The 18,027-nt window shown below is 37.8% G+C and overlaps 3 protein-coding genes across 9 annotated transcripts; all 3 read left to right on the top strand.

Annotated features, from left to right (window-relative positions):
- The first annotated feature begins 453 nt into the window (after positions 1 to 453).
- On the top strand, positions 454 to 3,562 carry LOC116210609 (peroxisomal (S)-2-hydroxy-acid oxidase GLO4-like). Of its 6 annotated transcripts, none has more exons than XM_031544532.1 (12): positions 454 to 478; positions 1,084 to 1,231; positions 1,335 to 1,459; positions 1,549 to 1,595; positions 1,672 to 1,749; positions 1,851 to 1,975; positions 2,077 to 2,134; positions 2,238 to 2,300; positions 2,472 to 2,541; positions 2,662 to 2,762; positions 3,056 to 3,160; positions 3,268 to 3,562. In XM_031544532.1, the coding sequence occupies exons 1-12, from the start codon at positions 469 to 471 to the stop codon at positions 3,445 to 3,447; spliced, it is 1,110 nt and encodes a 369-aa protein (XP_031400392.1). In that variant the 5' UTR covers positions 454 to 468; the 3' UTR covers positions 3,448 to 3,562. The 6 variants fall into 6 exon arrangements, with proteins under 6 accessions (XP_031400392.1, XP_031400394.1, XP_031400393.1 ...); XM_031544534.1 differs by lacking the exon at positions 454 to 478 and adding an exon at positions 485 to 631; XM_031544533.1 differs by lacking the exon at positions 454 to 478 and adding an exon at positions 485 to 631 and having other exon boundaries at positions 1,009 to 1,231.
- A 3,133-nt stretch (positions 3,563 to 6,695) lies between these two features.
- Positions 6,696 to 9,835, top strand: LOC116210615 (peroxisomal (S)-2-hydroxy-acid oxidase GLO4-like). 2 transcript variants are annotated; one of them, XM_031544555.1, is made up of 12 exons: positions 6,696 to 6,887; positions 7,334 to 7,481; positions 7,582 to 7,706; positions 7,796 to 7,842; positions 7,918 to 7,995; positions 8,097 to 8,221; positions 8,323 to 8,380; positions 8,484 to 8,546; positions 8,718 to 8,787; positions 8,917 to 9,017; positions 9,297 to 9,401; positions 9,509 to 9,835. In XM_031544555.1, the coding sequence occupies exons 2-12, from the start codon at positions 7,339 to 7,341 to the stop codon at positions 9,686 to 9,688; spliced, it is 1,095 nt and encodes a 364-aa protein (XP_031400415.1). In that variant the 5' UTR covers positions 6,696 to 6,887; positions 7,334 to 7,338; the 3' UTR covers positions 9,689 to 9,835. The 2 variants fall into 2 exon arrangements, with proteins under 2 accessions (XP_031400415.1, XP_031400414.1); XM_031544554.1 differs by having other exon boundaries at positions 6,697 to 6,906.
- Positions 9,836 to 12,083: 2,248 nt separating this feature from the next.
- LOC116212384 (peroxisomal (S)-2-hydroxy-acid oxidase GLO4-like) lies at positions 12,084 to 16,603 on the top strand. The gene is made up of 12 exons (XM_031546970.1): positions 12,084 to 12,270; positions 12,874 to 13,024; positions 13,101 to 13,225; positions 13,303 to 13,349; positions 13,451 to 13,528; positions 13,643 to 13,767; positions 13,918 to 13,975; positions 14,754 to 14,816; positions 14,971 to 15,040; positions 15,523 to 15,623; positions 15,857 to 15,961; positions 16,048 to 16,603. The coding sequence occupies exons 2-12, from the start codon at positions 12,882 to 12,884 to the stop codon at positions 16,225 to 16,227; spliced, it is 1,095 nt and encodes a 364-aa protein (XP_031402830.1). The 5' UTR covers positions 12,084 to 12,270; positions 12,874 to 12,881; the 3' UTR covers positions 16,228 to 16,603.
- The last annotated feature ends 1,424 nt before the right edge of the window (positions 16,604 to 18,027 follow it).

The raw sequence follows: 18,027 nt of genomic DNA, 5'->3' as shown, positions 1-18,027 counted from the left end.
CGAGTTGAGATGCAAACTTCAATTCCAATCCTACTTCTAATCCTAATCCTCTCTAGAGAATCATCAATCTTAATCCTAATCATTATCCTGCCGGTTTAGATTGGAAAAGCTTTTGCTGTTATTGTATTTTATTGGCCGGGGGGTCAAATTATTGAAGGCCGTAGCTGCCCCAATCATTTTGCTTTCAAAATAGTGATAGTGACTGATGCAATGAATCTCGGAAAGTTGTTTTGTCTTGTTTGATTGGCGGCTAGCTGGGAAAACATTGGCTAGTCCAAGTTCCACATCAAATCTCGTGGACACCTCCCCCAGCAATCGACTTGGCCAGTTTCCGGTCCACAAGGCAGATCAGGACAGGAGGTCCAGCCGGAACTCGGTGGACCCACTTCCACACAATGTTCCACCGCCGTCCGGACATTTTGTCTTTGTACATGCGAGACCGAGTTGTTCACGGTGTAGCAGCAGATAATGACATCCAGTGAGTTCTGAACACCTTAAAGTCCATTAGTACGAGCTCAATTTGCCAGACAACTAGATATTTTATTTCCCTTACTCAGCTGTCAAACGCATCAGAGCCACGAGTAACATCGTGCCCGTACTCGCTCCACTGAGCTGCACCTTGCTCATCTTCGTAATTCTCCTCTTCTCTAAGCAATCAATCTTCTCGCAGGTTTACAGTAGCTCCTTTGGTCAAGTCTGCCGGTTTTCTTGATCCAGGCTAGCTCTCATTTAACGATATGTTCTAGGTGTTGTGTCTTCATGAACTTTGTTAGATTATTGTTCCGGGAAGAGCACGATGATCAGCTTGCTCTTTGTAGTATGTTCCAGCATAATTGTCTGCAGGGGATATGGATAGATAGATAAACAAACGGATTCTCTGCAGGCACTTACTCTGAATTCGAACTGTGGCGAAAGGGAGTCGAATATGTAAAGTTAGGATATAAACCTTAAAAAGCAGAATGTTTCAGTTTGGACTCTTTAACTATTGAGGTTCTTGTTATGTTTCAGGCAGGACATGTTCATGCTTGATGCTTCCACATCTTTTCCAGTTTCACGATTGACTAGTCTTGTCGATTTTTAAAGGGAACATGGCCGTGGAACCGGTGAATGTGAATGAGTTCCAAGAATTGGCTAGGCAAGTCCTTCCGAAGATGTACTATGACTTCTACAGTGGAGGAGCCGAGGACCAGTATACACTTGATGAAAATATCCAAGCATATCACAGGATAACGTACTGTATTGACTTAATTACAAGTCATTCTTTCTTTTGACAAGAGTTTGCTTAATCTTTTCCATTGGTTTGTAATTTTCTTCTTCGTGTTGTTGAATCTCAGGTTTCGTCCGAGAGTTCTTATTGATGTAAGCAGAATCAGTTTATCAACTACCATACTCGGTCACCATGTCTCCGCCCCCATTTTAATTGCTCCGACTGCTATGCATAAGTTGGCCCATCCCGAAGGTAGAAGATGAAACCTTAATTTCCTGAAAGAGTTGCTGCATTTGATTATGGCAGCTTTCCTCATTACCGTTGCTGCACTGGTTTTGCAGGAGAGGTTGCTACTGCTAGAGCTGCTGCTAGTTGTAACACGATCATGGTAATAAGTCACTGCAGATTCGATTCTCATTAATGTCCTCAAGCTAGTGAGATACTAAAAGTTGTATTTGATATAGGTTTTGTCTTTTGGGTCTACTTGCACCATTGAGGAGGTTGCTTCAAGTTGCGATGCTGTTCGGTTTTGCCAGCTATATGTACGCAATTTTTCTTTTGGTCGCTTTGCTCCTGTCTCCAAAAGCAACAAGCGATGTTTCTGCATTGAAACTGACATTCTACTGGGTGTTTCATCCATTAGATTTATAAGAGACGGGATTTATCAGCTCTAGTAGTGCAGCGAGCTGAAAGAAACGGGTTCAAGGCTATCGTGCTCACTGTCGATGCGCCCCGACTAGGCAGAAGAGAGGCGGACATTAGGAATAAGTAATTATACATGTTCTTTTCCTTCTTCTAGGAATGTTGATAGAACCGGACACGGTTTCTTACAACATAGTATACTATCTCTCTCGGTGTATGTTTTACAGAATGGTAGCACCTCAGGTGAAGAATTTTGAAGGTCTATTGCCGACAGATGTCGTCTCAGTGAGTGAATTGAAGATTATTGTTTGCTTAGCTTGTGATTACTTCAAACGTCACTTCGATGTTTTTAACATCAGAATGTGATCTTTCGGTCCAATTTATGCAGGATAAGGGTTCAGATTTTCAAGCTTATGCTGAGGCTACCTTGGATCCCTCCTTCTCTTGGAAGGTGATTTACATAACTAACCATCTTCAATCATATCGAGTAATTTGCTCCTTCTTTCCTTTGTATTGGGTGGAAGTGACTCATCTACATTTAATCATTTCTTGGAAAGTTCACTTATTGGTCTCTATATATCATATTGGTGGTTTGAGTAGTCAGTGCTTTATCACACTGCAGGACATTGGATGGTTAAGATCAATCACAAACTTGCCAATTCTGATAAAGGGAATACTTACTCGTGAAGATGGTTAGATCTTGGTCCATTTTTTTCCTTTACTACTATTAGGAAAAGAATACGCTTCCCCTTTCAATTCTCGTCAGTTTAGATGAGTAGCCTTACTCAGATATTATTACTATCATTTGGCAGCAATTAAGGCAATGGAAGTAGGCATTGCTGGGATAATCGTTTCTAACCATGGAGCTCGACAGCTGGATTATTCTCCAGCTACCATTTCTGTCCTCGAAGAGGTTCGTTTCAGTGTACAAGTGCAATTTAATTACCTGCGTCTCTTATGTATATATTATTCCACAGATGCAAGCATTTCTGTCTTTGTTGATGAATCATTCAGTAAAATGGAATGGAAAAAAAATATTCATATACAATCAAGGAACAAGATTAATGATGATCCGTTTGCTTCCCTCTCTTGGAATGAAACGCGACATGATCTTTTTATTACAGCTTTCTTCACCTAAGATGCGTGTTGCTTGAAACTCTTGCGAGCCATAGACCAACTGATTCAAGGCTTCTTTCCATTTCATAGGTTGTTCATGCAGTTCAAGGGAAAGTCCCCGTTCTCATTGATGGAGGAATAAGGCGGGGAACCGATGTTTTCAAGGCATTAGCTCTTGGTGCACAAGCTGTACTCGTAAGTTCGACTAATACCATTTTAAAAAGAGGTTAGGTACGGCTCAGAAGATATTTGAGCTTCCTTGACATGCAGTCCCTTTTGTTCTTTGATGTTGCTATGGTCAGATTGGAAGGCCAATTATCTATGGATTAGCAGTGAAAGGGGAGTATGGCGTGAGACGGGTCACCGAGATGCTGAGGGACGAGCTCGAGCTCACAATGGCCCTCTCGGGCTGCCCGAGCGTGAATGATATTACAAGGAGCCACGTGATGACAGAACGTGATAGAGCCCGTTCCATGTTTTGATTCATTTGGCATTAGGCAGCGCATCTCCCGTTTGGATTATTTTCAAGGAACGCATGTAACATGTCAGTTGGACGAAAGAGTGATCTTATCTATGTCTATATCTATATACTCTCTCTCTCTCTCTCTCTCTCTCTATATATATATATATAAAACGAAGCATGAATTTAATTCTCACCCTGATACATCATAAAAATAAGAAATGGAGGTCTCTCGTTTTGTCATGTCATCACTTATTATGTATGAAGGATTTTTTTGTCATTAATCATGTAGTAGAATATATAATTATTTGTATATGGCTTAACAGAATATAACAAAATATGCAGTAAACTATATACATTAATTATTATTTAGGAAAAATTTCATATTGTAGCAATTTATATATATATCTTGCACTAGTTGAACAAAGAGAGGCAATGCTATATTAGTCAATGCAATGCTATATATTATGTCGATCGCATTATATCAATATATATAGATCACATATTCTATATAAGAAATATATTGCAATGCTATATTAGTCAGTTAGTCTAAGTGTATTTCTAGAATTATATTATAAGGTAAACTATGTTAATTGGAAAATGTGCATATATTTAACTATAAAATCTCTACTCTAAGCAGCCCCAAATTCACCAAAATAATAATTGCGAATACATAATGCTAAAATTTTATAGACTCTATGATTATTAATCTTTCTTTCATTAACTAAAGCTAAAAGTTTTGCATTTTCTAGATTTATAATTATTTTCTTATAAACTAGATTGATAATTGAGATAATGTCAATAAAAATTTTTACATGAATTATTTGCTTATGAGCTCTAAAATGAATATTATCTAACATGGGTATGAAATTTGTCTTATTAAAGTTTACAAAGTATAAAATCATATAAATCAATATTAATAATTGTCTTAATATCTAACATTTCATAATAATTTTTTTTTTTACAAAATCCGTGCAACTCAAGGGTTCAATAGCCTAGTTTATACAATATCAAAAAGCTATTTAATACATCTGAATGTTAGGGGAATTAATAGACACAATCTTTGGGAGAATTTAAAATTTCAAAAATTATATATATATAGACCCACTATATGACATTAATTATATTAGAGCAGGCTTCTACTAAAACAAAATTAAAGCAGGCTAATCAATACAAACAAGAAAAATGAGATTTATTAGAAACTAGTTTAGCAACTTAATTTATTATATATTAAGTTACGTAAGTTAATGTTAGGGGACCTTAATTACTGTGAGAACTGTTGGGAATTATAATTCCACATGAAAAAAAAAAAACCATGAGTTTATATGAGACTTGGGTATCAACACTTATCAGCTTGAATTTTTAAGTGGATATGGACCCGAGCTTGTATAAGCCCAATGAATTATTAATATGATATCAGAACACAGGTTACGCGTATGCGCGCCCACGCACGTGTACGCACTTACACCACGTTAAGCTCAATATATTCGAGTACAACCAAGAGAGAGTCTCATGTTAGTGTCCCCCTTGCCCGAGCACGAAAGATGAGCTCGGGTCGAGGTCAGTTGTTGAGGGCGGATATTTAAGGGCACGTGACAACGTGTAGGTAGAAATAGACCACACGTTGCACGTGAGAGCAAGTGTTGGGAATTATAATCCCACATGGAAAAAAAATAAAAGAATAACCATGAGTTTATATAAGGCTTGGTTACCAACACTTATTAAGAAAATCAAATATAATATGAGAAAAGAGAAATGAGATATTGAAACGTGGTGGCCAGAGGCCAAAGCCACGGGAGTAGAATTACTAGCCTATTTATAGGCTCAGGAGGCAATCGAATTAGGAAAGAAATGATATCAAAATACTATCATAAAATCTAAATGCAATACTAGTAAATCGTAACGATACCAATTAACCAAATTGATTGATATAATCTTATTCAAATGTTATATTTCCTAATATGATAAACTAATATTTCCAATACTCCCTTTCAAGGTGAACATGGAGTGCAACAGAATGTTCATCTTGCACATGATTTTAATCTCCATAATTTCATGATCTGCAATTAAACAATAACTTTCATCTACAACCAAATTTTACGGCGATGATAAAATGGAGTTTCTTTGACTCCAACAAAAGCTCTCCGTTCTTTCTTTATACCTAGGCGATATGCGTGATCGATGCACGCTCTTCAAATGTTGACTTCAATTGGTGGTTGCAGCGGGCTTGTCCTGACCGACTTGCTCTGATACCATGAGGAAAATCAAATATAATATGAGAAGAGAGAAAGGAGATATTGAAATATGGTGGCCAGAGGTCAAAGCACGAGAGTTTATTATTTAGACCGACTCACTAACTCATCGAATACATAGAATTGCTAGCCTATTTATAGGCTCAGGAGACAATCGGATCAGGAAAGAAATAATATCAAAATAATATCATAAAATCTAAATGCGATACTAGTAAATTCTAATGATACCAATTAACCTAATTGATTGATACAATCTTATTCAAATATTATATTTCCTAATATGATAAACTAATATCTCCAATAAGAACAAGTAAATCTATTATAAATTAAACAAGACAAATTAATTTTAGGTGCCTTAATCTATGATGGATATATTGCCTAAAATTGGGGCCTAAAGCACTTGCCACCCCAGCCCTTGCCCCCTCCGATTTTCTTTTTCCTTTTATTTTTATTTTTTAACTTTCAAGAATATTTGTTTATTAGAGATAATCTGTTGGGTCTCACTTGACCTATCATAATGAGCCATGTGGCGTCAATAGTATTCGTTAGCGATTTTAGTTCAAATTAACGTCATGTTACAATTGATATCAAATCGATAATTTATATATTCTTAGGTCCAAAACAGTTCATATTAAAATTGATAAAATGTAAAAAATTCATATTTTTTTTGGGTAATTAACCCTACTCTCTCTTTTATTTTTTGCCTTTTGTAGTATTAACCCTACTTTTTTGTAACTGCCAACCCTATGCTTTTGTCTCCCTCTCCCCTTTTCTTTAATCCATTGGCTGGAAATTATGATTTATTTATATACGTTGAAATCTTTTCTTTAATCTTTTGGATGTAACTTTTTTACTACTATAGGGAGAATCCACCGGAAACTCAGTGGACCCACTTCCACCCAATGTTCCGCTCTGTCCGGACATTTTGTCTTTGTATATATGAGACCAAGCTGTTCACGGCGTATTCACTGATACTGACATTCAGCGAGTTTCCTACACCTTAAATTCCGCCTGTCAGTCCAAGCTCAATTTGCCTCAGACAACCAGATACATATTTTTTCTTTTACCCCTTCTCTTTCCTTGGTGAGAATGGACTCAGCTTACAAAAGAGCCTAAGAGCTAAGTCCTCCCACTGTACTCGCTCCACTGAGCCACCTTGATCATTTTCGTAATCCTTTTTTTCTTCTCCAAGCAATCGATCATCTTGCAGGTTTATTCTAGCTCCTCAGGTCGGCTCTTCCACCAGTTTCTCTGTTTCGCCGGTTATCACTTAATAATATGTTCTCAGTTTCCAGTCTTCGTGGACTTTGTTCAATTAATGTTTCGGGAAGAGCACGGCGATCAGCTTGCTCTCTTTAGTATGGTCCAATATAATTGTCTGCGGGGGATGGCTCCTCAGAAGATAGATATACCGATAGATAAACAGATGGATTCCCTGCAGGGATGGACTCCGAATTCGAACTGTGGCAATATAGGGAGTTGAATTTGTGAAGTTAGGATGTATTAATCTGAAAAAGCTGAATGTTTCAGATTCGACTTTTATACTTTTGAGGTTCCTGTTGTGTTTGGGGTCAGACATGTTCATACTTGATGCTTCTCCATCTGTTTCAGTTTCACCATATTGACTTTTTGTGCTTCTTTTTTTTTTTTTTAAAGGGAACATGGCCGTGGAACCAGTGAATGTGAAAGAGTTCCAAGAATTGGCTAGGCAAGTCCTTCCGAAGATGTACTATGACTTTTACAATGGAGGAGCAGAGGACCAGTATACACTTGGCGAAAATATCGAAGCGTATCACAGGATAACGTATTGTATTGACTTAATCACAAGTTGTTCTTTCTTTTGACAGGAGTTTACTTAATCTTTTCCATTGGTTTGTGGTTTTCTTCTTCATGTTGTCTCTCAGGTTTCATCCGAGAGTTCTTATTGATGTAAGCAGAATCAGTTTATCAACTACCATACTCGGTCACCATGTCTCCGCCCCAATTTTAATTGCTCCGACTGCTATGCATAAGTTGGCCCATCCGGAAGGTGGAAGACGAAAACTTAATTTATTGAAAGAGTTGTTGCATTTGATTATGGCCGGTTTCCTCATTACCGTTGTTGCACTGGTTTTGCAGGAGAGGTTGCTACTGCTAGAGCCGCTGCTACTTGTAACACGATCATGGTAACAAGTTGCTGCAGGTTCGGTTTTCGTTAATGGAATGAAGCTAGTGATATCCTAAAGTTTGGTTTGATATAGGTTATGTCTTTTGGGTCTACTTGCACCATTGAGGAGGTTGCTTCAAGCTGCAATGCTGCCCGGTTTTTCCAGCTAAATGTACACAATTTTTCTTTTGTTCGCTTTGTTCCTGTCTCCAAAAATAACACCCGATCTTTCTGCATTCAAACTGACATTCTACAGGGTGTTTCATCCATCAGATTTTTAAGAGACGGGATTTATCAGCTCTAGTAGTGCGGCGAGCTGAAAGAAACAGGTTCAAGGCTATCGTGCTCACTGTCGATACACCCCGACTAGGCAGAAGAGAGGCGGACATTAGGAATAAGTAAATATACATTTTCTTTTCCCTCTTCTAGGAATGTTGATAGAACCGGACACGGTTGCTTACAACATAGTATACTTTCTCTCTCGATGCATGTTTTACAGAATGGTAGCACCTCAGGTGAAGAATTTTGAAGGTCTATTGCCGACAGATGTCGTCTCAGTGAGTGAATCGAAGACTATTGTTTATTTAGCTCGTGATTACTTCAAATGTCACTTTGATGTTTTTAACATCAGAATGTAATCTTTCGGTCCAATTTATGCAGGATAAGGGTTCAGATTTACAAGCTTATGCTGAGGCTACCTTCGACCCCTCCTTCTCTTGGAAGGTGATTTACATAACTAACCATCTTCAATCATATCGAGTAATTTGCTCCTTCTTTCCTTTGTATTGGGTGGAAGTGACTCATCTACATTTAATCAATTCTTGAAAAGTTCACTTGTTACTCTCTATATATCATATTGGTGGTTTGAGTAGTCAGTGCTTTATCACACTGCAGGACATTGAATGGCTAAGATCAATCACAAACTTGCCAATTCTGATCAAGGGAATACTTACTCGTGAAGACGGTAAGATCTTGGTCCATTTTTAACTTTATTACTATTAGGAAAAGAATACGCTTCCCCTTTCAGTTCTCGGCAATTACAGTCAGTTTAGATGAGTAGCCTTACTCAGATATTATCACTATCATTCGGCAGCAATTAAGGCAATGGAAGTAGGCGTTGCAGGGATAATCGTATCTAACCATGGAGCTCGACAGCTGGATTACTCTCCGGCTACCATTTCCGTCCTCGAAGAGGTTCGTTTCAGTGTAAAAGTGCATTTTAATTAACTGCGTCTATATATCATTCCACAGATGCAAGCATTTCCGTCTTTGTTGATGAATCATTCAGTAAAACGGAATGGAAAAAAATCTTCATGTACAGTCAAGGAACAAGATTAATGATGATCTGTTTCCTTTCATTCCCTTCAATAAAACACGACATTATCTATTGTTACAGCTTTCTTCACCTAAGACGCGCGTTGCTCGAAACTCTTGTGAGCCACAGACTAACTGATACTTCTTTCCATATCATAGGTTGTCCATGCAGTTGAAGGGAAAGTTCCCGTTCTCGTTGATGGAGGAATAAGGCGAGGAACCGATGTTTTCAAGGCGTTAGCTCTCGGTGCACAAGCTGTACTCGTAAGTTCGACTAATACCATTTTAAACAGAGGTTAGGTACGACTCAGAAGATATTTGAGCTTCCTTGACATACAATCCCTTTTGTTCTTTGATGTTGCTATGGTCAGATTGGAAGGCCTATTATCTATGGACTAGCAGTGAAAGGGGAGTGTGGGGTGAGACGGGTCATCGAGATGCTTAGGGACGAGCTCGAGCTCACAATGGCCCTCTCGGGTTGCCCGAGCGTGAATGATATTACAAGGGGCCACGTGATAACAGAACGTGATAGAACCCGTTCCATGCTTTGATTCAGAAAAGTGAAACCAGTGGATCTTTACAACTAATAATATTGTTGTGATTGCTACTCAAAAGATGCTTTAATTTCGGGAATTATTATGGTGCAATCACTTTGAATTATTAATCATACAATTAAATAAATTATGTAAATTGCCGCATTAAGTGACTATTAATATTTTGGATAACTTACATGTACTTTAAGAAAAAATTACTTGAAAGTAAATTACTTAGATTCCAAGTAATTTACTCATGAATCATATAAGTTACTTGCATTTCAATGTAAATTCACACTTTAGAGAGAGTTTCACTTAAATTTATAGTAAACTAAATGGAAGGCAACGCATATGTATAGGCTAGAATCATAGGATAATGAACGGATCAATAACCATGATGATTAAGTTAAGTCGAGGAACACATGTAACATGTCAATTGGACGAAAACAATGTATTATCTATATATTATCTATATTTATATATTATTTACATTAGAGAAGGTTTTATGGTTTAACATTCACTTTCCAGAATTGTCGTAACGAAATAAAACAAAAAATGAGAGCCACTAGATGAAAGAATGAATCAGTAATTCACTTATTATTATTATTTTTTTCCATCTTAAGCTCTTTTTTTCTCCCTATCTTCCTCTCCCCCCTCTTTTCTTTCATTCTTTTTGGCTGGAACTATTTTTTCTCTCTGAGTGACCCTTTTTTCTTTCATGTCTACGCATTTTTCTTTACTAATAATTATTTTATTTATTAAAAAATTTACATATATAAAAAAATTATGAATAATAGTTATATTTTTAGAAAATTTAAAAAGATAAAAAAAAATTATGGTAGACCATGTATAGCAAGAAAATCTTAAAGTCAAACACATAGGTCATGTCGTCACTTGGCTCGACAAAAATCTAACATGGACGTCGTTTTGTTATTTAAAAAAAACTAATTTATCTTTTTATACTTTGAGAGGAAGGAGACTGGCAGGGTGCTCCCCCGGTCAGCCACCTCCCCCTCGGGCGAGGTCGTCGATGATAGGTGATGCCCCCACCGGCCTCGCCCAAGGGGGAGGTTGCCAGTCGGCGAAGCCCCCTTCTGGTCTCCTTCCTATCGATGTAAAAAAAACTGTTTTTTTTAAATAATTTCTTGGCTAAAACAACATTGTTATGGCCAATAACGTTAAAAAATAATACATTTGACGCCCTGAGTGCCTAGTCAGTGTCCATGTCAGATATCTGTCGAAGCAAGTAACGGTCAGACCTGAATATTAGACGGAATTGGAATTGGAATTGGAGGGTGAAATCATTGGCTAATTTAATTGAGATACTTAAGTGGTGGCAATATAATAATTGGAGGACGAAATTGTTAGCGGACTCAAAAAATTTTATTATACAAGTACAATTTTTATTTTAAAAAAATATAATTTCAAAATTTATTTAGAAAAAGTATAATTTCTTAAAATAATATATCTATAAAATAATTTTGACATAATTAGTAACTAAAAGAAAAATCTATTAATATGCAATAAATATATTTAAATATTGAACACTTTAAAAATAGTAAAATATAAATGTATTTATAAATTTTAAAAGGTAAGAATTTGCAAGAACAATTTATGATGATAGATGATTTGTACTTCTTTTTTTTTTTTTTTTTACAAAATACAAGGAAGTCATCTATTACAATTTTTTATAATTTGATATTTAAGAAAATGTAATATGTTTTCTAAGTAATATCATTTTCTTCATCCATATTTGGTACTATAATTCATCCATATTTGTCATTATATGCACTAATATTTGAAAGGTTTCAATATAAGAATATATATAACTAAAAGAAAAATTCAATTATGGTGAAGAGCGATTCCCATTCCTGAAGCGGTTTGAACCATTCTAGGAATTGGATAAAGTGAGTGTCCGAATTCCTAGCTTCAGTAGGATAACTGATCATGTCTCGTACTGCAGCATGGTGTCTAAAAAACTCGAGCATTTCTTCCAATTAATTTTTAAAAATCCATAAAAAATAACTATTTTAACTAATAATCCGTGTAGAGAGCCTATTAGAATTAGAGTAGGCCATGAGATTAGAGGCGTTAACGGCTGAGATTTCCTCCGGACTACATGTTTGGCCCTTTGAATGAATAATCGTATAGACCACTGAGGCCCGACTGCCCGGTGGTAAGACAAGGGGTTGAGTTCGAATCTCACCCCTTGCAACTGCTCTTCCAGTAAGGGTTCTATATGTCCCCCTTCCGGAGTCCGGGGACGAGGGAGGCGTAACTGTCCGTTCGAGAAACTCCCAAATAAATAAAATAATAATAATAATAATAATAATAATAATAATAATAATAATGAAATTAGCGGGAGCGGACAGCGAATCGGACATGAAGCGCCAAATTTATATTATAGAATAAAAAAAAAAAACTCTCAAACTGCAACCTTTCACGTGCGCCGCTGAGAAAGTCTCCACAGTGTTCCACTCGCGGTTGCGGCGATCATCTTCCTCTTCCGCCCGCCGGAGCAATCGTTCTATTCCACTCGAAGCAGTTACTCTCTGCTTCAGCTGCGCTCGATACTGCTCGATCGCGTCGGCTCTCACAAGGTATGCACGCTCTGGGGTCGTTCCTCAGCTCCGGTGATTCCGTTTCCGAGGTTCACATTGCTCTGCTTCTTCGGATTGAGCGTTTTCGATTGATCTTTGTACGCACCGATCGTTCTTTTCTTGTGATTGATTGGTTCTCTTTGGTCGCCCCTAGTCTGCGTCTGTGTGGTGAGAGGCTTCCGAGTGTGTTGGCTCCGTGAAGATTAGCTGCTGACTTACTAGTATAGTACTACGCCGTGTACATGATCTGCTCGAATGTTTGTCTCCGCTCTCGGAGAATTATATATGCGGCTGTTTAAATTCGAAGAGCGGAAGAAATAGCATCTTAGTGTGCGTATTGAGTAGATTATAGCACTGGATTTTGATATATGGAGTGGAATTACAAGACTAGAAGCGAAATAATTTATTTGATTGGACTAATTCTCTGCATAAACGAAAGCAGCCTAATAGTCTTATCTCATCATTATATATCTTGAGATTCTAATGGGATCGTGTATATACGATAATGGGTTGTTGATGTTCTATTAGTGGCTGTATGCGTGTATATATACACGTATGTTGCATTTCCATGTCAAACATGAACCCGTGTTTTGTTGTGTGCAGGACACAACATGTCGAAGGAACCAGTGAATGTGAATGAGTTCCAAGATTTGGCTAGGCAGGCCCTTCCGAAGATGTACTATGATTACTACTCCGGAGGAGCTGAGGACCAGCACACACTTAAAGAGAACGTTGAAGCATTTCAGAGGATATTGTGCGTGTTGAATGTGCTCTTGTTCCTAATCAATTCTCTTAACTAATTCCCTAATAGTATATGCTTGTAATCTCAGGTTTCGGCCGAGAGTTCTTGTAGATGTTAGCAGAACTAATCTCTCAACTAATATACTGGGGTATAGTGTACCATCACCTGTCATGATCGCTCCAACCGCAATGCACAAGCTCGCTCATTATGAAGGTGTAAAACCTGAATATATTTACTAGCAAAACTTTTTGTCCCCATTCCTGAATCTAGTTGACCTCACATTTTTCTAGGCGAAGTCGCTACTGCCAGAGCAGCCGCTGCCTGTAATACCATCATGGTAATTAGATTATCCGATGCTTCTATTTTTTTTCCTTTTATTCTTACTATTACTATTATTATAGCTCATAACAAGAAGATACTAAACTCCCATTGTTATAGGTATTATCTTATATGTCCACATGCACCGTGGAGGAGGTTGCTTCCAGCTGCAATGGCATTCGATTCTTTCAAGTATATGTATGTGGTTTTGGTGCATCTCGTGGCTACATTTTGTCCTTGTGATTCCTATTTTTCTCCATAATAATCTGCTGTAGTGTGTGATGTCATTAGTATCCACATTGCTTATAATAGGTATACAAGAGACGTGATATAACAGCTCAGTTAGTACTAAGAGCTGAAAGAAGTGGATACAAGGCTATTGTCCTCACTGTTGATGCTCCCAGACTTGGCAGAAGAGAGCATGACATTAAGAATAAGTATGCGCTAAACAGTCATCTTTGGTTCTCCATGTGCTATATCTTTAGTTTCAACTGCTCATAAAAAACACCATCCTAATAGAATAGGACAGACACTTCCACGACATTCGGGGATACTTACTGCCTCTGTTGTATGCCCATGTTTGACAGAATGATAGCACCACAGTTGAAGAATTTTGAAGGTCTGATATCCACTAAAGTCACCTCTGTGAGTCTACTGACCATTCTGAATTTTGTCATTTGATCATGTTGGTTCGCTTTGTTCATTTACCTGACTATCATTCCCTTATTTATCTTCACCCTTCAAGTGTCATATGTCTAATTGCAATGGCTTTTCAATCGAAGCTTTAGTCTTGAGCAAAAAGCATATCCATAGGCATAATGCAGTACAAGAAAACAGAGCTATGTTTGGGTTCCTTCCAGTTTACCTTTTCTATACTTCTATCTGAGAGCACCTCCAAACTCCAATCAGTGTCATTTTTGTTTTCCAATAAAGCCCATGCCATATTATGACTAATTATTTGCAAACACTACCATTAGGACAAGTAATTAAAAAGAAAAAAACTTATTTTGCCAGTTTTTCTCTTATATTTCTCCTCTCATTTGTCTCCAATTTAATCTGTATGTTCATATTGTTCCCCATATTAAAGATGCAGATGTATATAAACACATAATGTAGTTAACAGATTCCTTGGGTAGCACGGCTGTGTCAATATTTCCTTTGACAAAGGCAATAGTTAACCCAAAGATTTAACTGTAGAGACATATCATAATCAGCATGGTTCCAAAGTCAATATTAAGTATGCCATGTTCTGTACATTTCTTATCATGTGTAGGACCGGTATGCTACTGTTTACATGTGGTAAAGATCCTACGATCCAAGAGCTCTGCTCGTAGATTTTCACCATCAGTTAGATATTATTGCAGATTTGCCCAACGAGAAATCTCCTAACAATGAAGTTAATTTTGGACTCTGAGTTTTGCAGGATGAGGGTTCAAATTTACAGGCTTTTGCTGATGGTACATTCGATGCTTCCCTTTCATGGAAGGTGAAATTGTAACCATCTATAGCGATCTCAAATAATTGATTCTTGACGACTTGTCTTCAAAAGCACTTTTCATGTGTGAGAGCCTATCTTATATGAGTACACGATCAGCATATTTTTTTATCTATTGCATGAGAACTGCGCTGGCATTTTGCAGGATATTGACTGGGTAAAATCCATCACCACCTTGCCAATTATTATCAAGGGGGTTCTTACTCGTGAAGATGGTAAGATCAGGAAACACATTCCAGTATCACACTGTCTTTTTTGTTTCTTGGTAAACTCGTTACTGTTTCTTGATTCTCAAACTTTTCTGCTGAACATTGTGACAGTCCTGCAATTGAGAAGTTATATTGGAAAATCCAGATGGCAACAGTTTATTCTTGGAGTTTTCCAGTTAATCTTCCGTGTTTATGAGTAGACAAGTTATTTGTTGGTTACAATGAGAAAATGTTGGATTGGTGCTACTCAGTTACAGTTACATGTGATTAGTTCCATTAGCCCACTAAAATTTGAGTTGGTACTTTATTACTGAGTGTTACCCATCAGTTGTGCCTAGTGATAATCAGTGTAATCCTCGTCGTCTCATCAAATTTGATAAAAACATGTGAGACTCTAAAAGAAATATTACCTTTTCTTCGACGACTTTTTATTCTTCCATGTAATTTTAGTAGCTTCAATCTGACATAATACTACCTTTGTTTGGCAGCAATTAAAGCCATGGAAGTAGGCGTGGCTGGGATAGTCGTGTCTAACCATGGAGCTCGCCAGCTCGATTATACTCCAGCAACGATATCTGTTCTGGAAGAGGTGATTATTCATTCCATCAGCTCATTTCTTCTCTACTGAATATTTCATATCATTCTGGAGATGGAAATATTTTTGCTGCTTTTTGAATCCCGTGTCGTGTCACAGATAATAGTTAAAACCAGTCTTTTTGATCTCCATTGTTTCGCTTTAAGCAATATGTAGTTCATGCTGGCATGCATGGGATACATGTTATGTATATACAATTATTCTGGATTGTATCTTTCAATTTATAGGTTGTTCAAGCGGTTAAAGGAAGAGTCCCGGTGTTTGTTGATGGTGGAATACGGCGAGGGACCGATATTTTCAAGGCATTAGCCCTTGGTGCACAAGCTGTCCTCGTAAGCTCTGTGATACTTTATCTAAACATTCTGGCGAGAAATGTTTGTTCTTGAGTTTATGATATACTTTTATTATGATTAAGCAGATTGGGCGGCCTGTCGTGTATGGCTTAGCGGCGAAAGGCGAGTATGGGGTGAGACGGGTTATTGAGCTGCTCAAGGATGAGCTTGAGCTGACCATGGCACTCTCGGGCTGCCCACGTCTAAAGGACATTACAAGGAATCATATAATGACAGAGCGCGACCGACCTCGATGTATGCTATGATAAGTTATTCGGCCAAGCTTGAGAGTAGACCCTAGTTCGCTATTGATGTGTTAATAAATGTATTCATGTCTGTAATTTAACGCTGTGTAACTCATCGAAGTTGTTTAGCTTCATTACCGTGGGAGGATTAGCCCAGTGGATTGATAGGAAGATAAGTCGGCAATTCATTTGTTGGCATCATGAACCTCAGTGGGGTGTCTTCATTTAGTAAATCGTGCAGGTGTACACAGGCCTATTTCTGGTACTTTTGGTAGTAGCCGGACTCATGTTGTAATCCGGTGGGAAGCATTTCGTGGCCAAAACGAGCCAAATGCCTCAATAAGGAGGGACTACCTTGTGCTCTCACCGGAAGAGAATGAAATAATGTTCTACTCGATTGAACAATATTTTGTCGGATTTCCTGAATTCGACAACTGCATGCTCCATTCAACTTGCAGTAACTTTACAGTCAATCGCATCTGCCCGCTTCAAATTGTTACCGAGCCACTGAACAAAATGCTGAAAACCAATAAACTAGTATAAATGGTACATTTATCCGAAGGTAAGAAATCATCCTTTCATCCCTGGAACAAGAACTTGTCTTCATCCATGACAGATGAGAGAATCAGGTCATATATAGGCCCAACTTGCTGCAGACATCCGATTATCCGCTCTCCTGCAGCTTAGCATATTTCCTCTCAAACAGCAAAGAATTCCTGCTGATAAACAATCCGAAGATCATCACGACAAAAAGAAAATAGCTGAAAATTTTTGTTCAGTTAATGGAACTACACACTACTATATGTACCGTACAATCTCTGTTCTTTCCCCCATATGGTATTGAAAAGAGTGAGCTCACAAATTTTGAAAATGAAAGTTTGTCTCCCAGAATGTAATTAGACCCGAAACACACAAAATACTATAAAGAGATCAACTGATTCTGAGTCATTTGATAAATTTGAGAGGCAGTCTGTCACAGGAAGAGGTTGTCGTCATTGGGCTCACTCTTTATGACATTTTCACACTACACTGGGCCTATGCTTGCTTACATTATTTTAGGAGTAAATCTTGTTTTTAGTGCAGGTACACTAGCATATCGCGAAAATGATGAGCACAACGTATATATATATTTTCCAATCAAGAATGAACAAGGCAGCAAAATAGGAACCGAATCGTAGTGCTCGATATTCTTTTTTGGATAAATGTGATTTCATTATTTACTGCAAGTCCAAACTATATGTACATGGTTAGGCAGAAAACCCAAAATTACGCAAGTTCTTTTAGCCTAAAACTATCAGAAAAGGGACAGCTAGAAACTATATGTACAAGGTTAGGCAGAACACCCAAAATGACACAAGTTCTTTAAGCCTAAAACTCTAAGAGCAAAATTTGGGAGAGAAAACAATCTTGAACCGAACCATTTCCACAACTTCTCTCCCTTGAAATATACATAAATTTCTCTATTTCCAAATCAAATACAAGTAAACAGTCCAGCAAAGCTTCTTTATGATGATTTCAAGCCTCTTGCCCTTCCATAACAAAGCCTCCGAAAACTCCCCATCCCAATCTTCCACTGGCCTTTGAATTTGCAACAACACTTGAATTCATCTCCACACCTCCTTAGAGAACGGACAGAAAAGGACAAGCGATTACGTGACTCTTCTTCAGCAGCACAAAGAACGCAGATTCTGTCAACATCACAACCCCAATGCTGCAATCTATCTTCAGTGGGCAATCTGTATAAAATGCAGAGCCAGCTTATGAAAGAAACACGAGGGATATGGCCTGAAAACCAAACAAGATTATGCCATACCACCTTCT

Source organism: Punica granatum, chromosome 6 (genome assembly GCF_007655135.1).
Source record: "Punica granatum isolate Tunisia-2019 chromosome 6, ASM765513v2, whole genome shotgun sequence".
In the NCBI taxonomy this organism is placed as follows: domain Eukaryota; kingdom Viridiplantae; phylum Streptophyta; class Magnoliopsida; order Myrtales; family Lythraceae; genus Punica; species Punica granatum.
The sequence above is the reverse complement of the archived record's forward strand: the minus strand, read 5'-3'. Positions and strand labels throughout refer to the sequence as shown.